The sequence below is a fragment of the Aquarana catesbeiana genome, linkage group LG08 (assembly GCF_042186555.1).
Source record: "Aquarana catesbeiana isolate 2022-GZ linkage group LG08, ASM4218655v1, whole genome shotgun sequence".
Lineage (NCBI taxonomy): Eukaryota > Metazoa > Chordata > Amphibia > Anura > Ranidae > Aquarana > Aquarana catesbeiana.
In genome coordinates, this window is record NC_133331.1 from 16,827,178 (window position 1) to 16,833,335 (window position 6,158).

A 6,158-nucleotide genomic window follows, 5' to 3' on the forward strand; every position below is an offset into this window, starting at 1 on the left:
ACTCTCATCAAAAACAACGATGTACAAAAAAGAAGAGAGGAAGGGGCTCCAATAGTGCGGATCAAAAAGGTAGGTTTACTGCTCCCCACATTGCTTCTTATTCATTTTGATCACATTTTATTCATTTGTCATTGTGGTTTTAATAAACCTACCTTTTTGATCTGCACTATTGGAGCCCCTTCCTCTCTTCTTTTTTATACATTGTTGTTTTTGATGAGAGTTGTTGCTGAGGTTCCTTTTGAGATGTTTGTTTCCTGGTCAGATCGGGTTCACTGAGATCCTTTGGAGCCACCTTTAGAAGACCCTGGACCTCTACTTCCATCTGAGAGTGCCACGGATTCGATTCTCAAGCTTTTTACCATTCAGTGTCGCTGACATCCGGGTCCACCTGCTCTGGTAAGAGTACCCATTTGTTTCACTTTCCTGGATTCACCAGTGTGGGTGTTTCACATTATTTCCTGCACGTCAAAGAAGATTCTCTCTTCATTGTCTGAGGACTTTTTATTAGTTTGTTTTTCCCATTTCCTGGTCAGGATTTGGGGTTAGAGACTCACAGTGCTATCTTTATATATGTTGGACTTTATACGTATTACTTTCACTGTAATGCACTTATTATTTGTACACATTTTTTGCTAAGCGCTACATTTTTTTTCTCACCCTTTGTATCGATATTTGTCACATTTAGTGTAGCAGCTATCATAACTGGTATATGTTTTTGCGCAGTATTATTTCATTTTTCTATAACTTCTGAATGTCACTTTTCTTGCTCCCTACACACAACCGGTCTGATGACTTCTTCCTCTTGTGTAACTTTCCTTCTGAAGAAGAGAAATCTGTGTTCATAGCAAGCAAGAATGCTGATTGGAGCGGATACACTTGGATGACGATGGGAAATCTCCCCTATGGGCAGGGCTTTTTTTTTTTTCAAGCGGGAACGCAGTTCTGGCACCACTAGCATTAAATGTATGTAATGGAACCGGGTTCTGGGATCTGCTGGAGGATCTATTGATTCAAGATGCTGGGGGAATCTATTGTTGCTGGAAGGGGGTCTACAGTTGAGAGGGTTTGTTGTTGCTGATGGGGGAATCTATTGTTGAACGTATAAACAGAAAAGTCAGTGCTACTACTCATACACCACATAGATCGCAAAGCTCCCAGGTGCTCGATCCACAGTCGCTGGCTGAATAGAGTAATGTAGAAAAAATTATCTACACTCTGGTTGTTGCTCTTAAAATGTCTTCATTTTATTGAATAGCCACAGTGAACAAACGCTGATTAAGTCAGTTGACGAGTTTCAGCCTGTAAGGGCTTAGTCATAACCACCTGTGACTAAGGCCTTATAGGCTGAAACGCGTCAACTGACTTAATCTGCGTCTGATTCAAGCTGCTGGGGGAATCTATTGTTGCTGGAAGGGGGTCTATAGTTGAGAGGGTTTGTTGTTGCTGATGGGGGAATCTATTGTTGAACGTATAAACAGAAAAGTCAGTGCTACTACCCACACACCACAGATATTCTACAGTAGAGTAATGTAGAAAAAATGATCTTAAAATTTCTTCATTTTATTGAATAGCCACAGTGAACAAAAGCGGATTTAGTCAGTTGACGCGTTTCAGCCTATAAGGCCTTAGTCATAACCACCAGTGACTAAGGCCTTATAGGCTGAAACGCTTCAACTAACTTAATCTGCGTTCGTTCACTGTGGCTATTCAATAAAATGAAGAAATTTTAAGAGCAACAACCGGAGTGCGGATCATTTTTTCTACGGAATCTACTGTTGCTCTGGGGATCTACTGTTAAGAGAGGTGTCTATTGTTGCTGGGGGATTTACTGTTGAGTAAAGAGTCTATTGTTGCTGGCTGCTGAAGGTTATATTGATGTTGGCTGCTAGGAGATATATTTTTGCTGGAGGGGATCTATTGTTGTTGTAGTGGATCTATTGCTTTGGTGGGGACATCTATTGTTTCTGGGGGATCTAGTGTTGGTGGTCGGTCTGTTATTGCTGGAAGTATCTATTTTACTGTTTTTTCTTGTTATAAATAACAAATGTCATACAAATTACTTAGCAGGGAAAAAAAAGATACTTGGTTCTGTGTTCTCTAAAAGCGGTGATAATTGGAACGGAGATATTAGGGGAAGAGGGAAACATGGATTTAGGGTGGAACGGGAGGGAGGCGTTCTGTGCAGGGGTTTAAATAACTTGGGGGGCGGTCTTGGCTTCCCCCCTACTTAAATTATAAATACGTATTATCTTGTCTGCTCCTATAATTAGCTAGTCTATCAAAGCTATGATAATATTAATAGTGATGATATGATAACAATATTAGCTATAAAATAAACACAATGCTCAAAGAAGCAAAGGTCTTATTTATTTACAAAGAAAGTGGAACACTAACATAGAAATCTAAAAGAATATTACAGAGAATATAGCAATAAAAAAGCAGAGATGATACATTACATAAGTACGTTCTCAGTGTTTTGAATCCTAGCTGGGCTCTCTGTCCAATAAGCGACAAACCCATAAGCTATAAGGGGCTGTCCTTCCTAATCACCAGGAAGTATGGCATCACCCCCAAACATCCTATAGGGCAGTGATGGCAAACCTTGGCACCCCAGATGTTTTGGAACTACATTTACCATGATGCTCATGCACTCTGCAGTGTAGTTGAGCATCATGGGAAATGTAGTTCCAAAACATCTGGGGTGCCAAGGTTCGCCATCACTGCTATAGGAAGTAGGTTGCTGTCCTCCACTAGGTGGCAGTGGTACACTGCGAGCGAATGCCTTGACCCAGGTCAGCATTCTAGGCAGGGGCGGACTGATCATTCGGGCACTCGGGCACTGCCCGTGGTCCCCATGCCACTAAGGTGCCCCATCAGGGTTGCCAGCCTCAATAAAACCAGGGACAGTATGTAAAAATCTGTGTTTTTTTAAAAGTCCCAAGATTATAGCTGCCCCGCCTCTCCAGTACCTTTTCAGTGTGTGTATGTGTATTCTGTGTGTGTATACTGTGTGTGTGTATATTGTTTGTCTGTGTGTGTATACTGTGTGGCCCCATAATCTATTGCCTGCGGCCCCATAATCTCCTATTGCCTGGGGGCCCCATAATCTTCCCCTATTGCCCAGGGGCCCCATAATCTTCTCCTATTGCCCGGGGGCCCCATAATTTCCTATTGCCCGGGGGCCCCATAATCTCCTATTGCCCGGGGGCCCCATGAGTTGTCAGTCCGCCCCTTATTCTAGGCCACATCTGGCTCCTTTGATCTCATTGCAGGCCAGGAGGTCTTCGGTGAGACTTTCTTATCTGCCCCACTGCCAGGGAGTATGCGTGACTTCCAGGGCTTTATTTCTAAGAGAATAGGTGCAGGAACTCCCCCCCTTCCAAGTCATCCCTTGTCTCCGCCCCCCTACCCACCTCCAAGCATCCATCCCTTGGTTCCACCCCAAACCCACCTCCCAGTACCGTCCCCTTTAGAGAATACAGAACCAAGTACCACTTTGTGGTGCTAAGTAATGTGTATAGAATTTGTTAATTTTAACAAGAAAACCAGTAAACTATATTGTAGATGGCAACAATAGATCCTCCCCAGCAATAATGGACTCCCTACAGCCAGCATCAACAGACCCTCCAGCAGCCATATACCCTTCCCTCAACAGTAGATCCCTCCCAGCAAAGATTGACCCTCCAGCAACATAAGACCCACCCCCAGCAATACTTACCCCCCTCCAGCAACTATAGATCCCCTGGCAGCCAGCATCAAGAGACCCTACAGCAACCCTTGCCACATTCCTGTGTTCCCCAGTTTTCCTGCTGAAAAAAAAGCCCTGGTGACTTCTCTTCCTGGGGCAGGATTTTGGTATGCATTCTATTGTTACCCGCACCCTGCTGTGTAATCTGATTTCCTTGGCATTTCAAGATAATCTCCAGCAGGGTAGATGGCTCTTCCATAACCAGGCAGTAAAATTCCATAAATGTCTGATATTAACACCTTCCCACCCAGGGGGGATTGTAAAATGACGGCTGGGTGGGAGCACTGTTGTTCTGGGAGGACATCATATCACGTCCTTCCAGGATCGCGCCTCAGACACGCCCCATGGGTCATGCTCCAGCGCGATCTGTCACCTGTTATTTCCACCAGACACGGTCGATGACAGATCACTGTACCGGCCTGCTGCCAGTACCATGTGATCACTGTGGAACCTGTCCTGTTAAACCGCTGTATGGTCTTGGCCACCGTGCTGCAGCTCAGTTTTAGGGTGTTGGCAATCTTCTTATAGCCTAGTCCATCTTTATGTAGAGCAACAATTCTTTTTTTCAGATCCTCAGAGTGTTATTTGCCATGAGGTGCCATGTTGAACTTCCAGTGACCAGTATGAGAGAGTGAGAGTGATAACACCAAACGTAACGAGTCACATGACACCGGGGAGGGAAAATGGCTAATTGGGCCCAATTTGGACATTTTCACTTAGGGGTGTACTCACATTTGTTGCCAGCGGTTTAGACATTAATGGCTGTGTGTTGAGTTATTTTGAGGGGACAGCAAATTTACACTGTTATACAAGCTGTACACTCACTACTTTACATTGTAGACAAGTGTCATTTCTTCAGTGTTGTCACATGAAAAGATAGAAGAAAAGATTTACAAAATGTGAGGGGTGTACTCACTTTTGTGAGATACTGTATATATCCCATAGTTTATGAACTCTATAAAGTTCCTACAGACTGAATAATAATCACTGATTTGGGTTATTTTCACCAACGAAATGGAGCAGAATACAATTTGGCCTAAATTTATGAAGAAAGACGATTTATTTGCAAAATTTTGTAACGGAAATTAAGAAAAACGTATTTTTCCCTCAACTTTTTGGTCCCTTTTTTATTTATTTAGCAAAAAATAAAAAACTCAGTAGTGATTAAATACCATCAAAATAAAGCTCTATCTGTGTGAAAATAATGATAAAAATGTAATTTGGGTACAGTGTTGCATGACCGCGCAATTGTCATTCAAAGTGTGACAGCTCTGAAAGCGGAGAATTGACCTGGGCAGGAAGGGAGTGAAAGTGTCCGGTATTGAAGCAGTTAGATCATGTTGCTTTCCATCAGGGGTAATAACGCCCCCTATAGGGTCACCATACACATTGCAATCTGACCGTACAATCTCTGAAAGGGGGAGGGGCATTTATCACTGGGGTAGGAACACATAGACATCATAGTGACAGAAGTGCGGGAAATCCCCCAAATCAGACATCAATAAAAACATGACAGAGCTGCTAACCCTCCCCTATCCCATACACAATGAAATCAAGTTTAACATTAAATAAAAAACAATTAAGAGGAAGGAACTTTGATGGTTAGAGGGACCCGGACCCCGACGTTTGTAACGCAGGATGCGCCATCACATGATCACCATCCATATCTAGAGATCCACCCCCTCTACAGATCAACAAGCTTAAGAAAAGGAGAAAATAAAATACAGAATAACCAATCAAACATTTCTCCATCCGATCTCCCTGACTGCGGAGTGCTTCTTTATAAAGACATTGAACTATGTTTTTTTTTTTCTTTAGGGGGCGGAGTCATGGGGGCGTCAGGACGGAACGCAGCTTTAGTGGCGATGAAGGATCTGAAGGATCTCCATTAACGTCGGGAGTCGACTGTATCTGGAAATGGAATAGTTTTCCTTCTTTAATAAAAACCGTCTCTTTGTATCTGTGTGTTGTGTCTTTTTTATATAGATTTCTACATAACCCACAATCCTCCATCGGGGGGCGTACTATAGAAGTGAGGTGACCCCCCCCCAATACAGGAGTTGTGCAAAACTGAATGGGGTCCCATAATGTCTACTAAGTGCCATAAGATGTCTACTGAGGGCCCCATAATGTCTACTGGGGGCCCCTTAATATCTACTGAGGGCCACATAATGTCTACTGAGGGCCATATAATGTCTCCTGAGGGTCACATAATGTCTCCTGAGGGCCACATAATGTCTACTGAGGACCACATAATGTCTATCGAGGGCCACATATTATCTACCGAGGGCCACATAATGTCTACCGAGGGCCACATAATGTCTACTGAGGGCCACATAATGTCTCCTGAGGGCCACATAATGTCTACCGAGGGCCACATAATGTCTACCGAAGGCCACATAATGTCTAC

The 6,158-nt window shown here is 43.4% G+C and overlaps 1 protein-coding gene across 1 annotated transcript in view; it reads left to right on the forward strand.

Moving 5' to 3' along the window:
• LOC141105606 (pyridine nucleotide-disulfide oxidoreductase domain-containing protein 2-like) overlaps positions 1-5,707 on the forward strand; it is a 67,721-nt gene extending 62,014 nt beyond the window's left edge. Inside the window, exon 16 of the mRNA XM_073595554.1 lies at positions 5,567-5,707. Coding sequence (XP_073451655.1) covers positions 5,567-5,640 — 74 coding nt within the window. The 3' untranslated portion in view covers positions 5,641-5,707. The remainder of the gene's footprint in view (positions 1-5,566) is intronic.
• Positions 5,708-6,158: the final 451 nt, after the last annotated feature.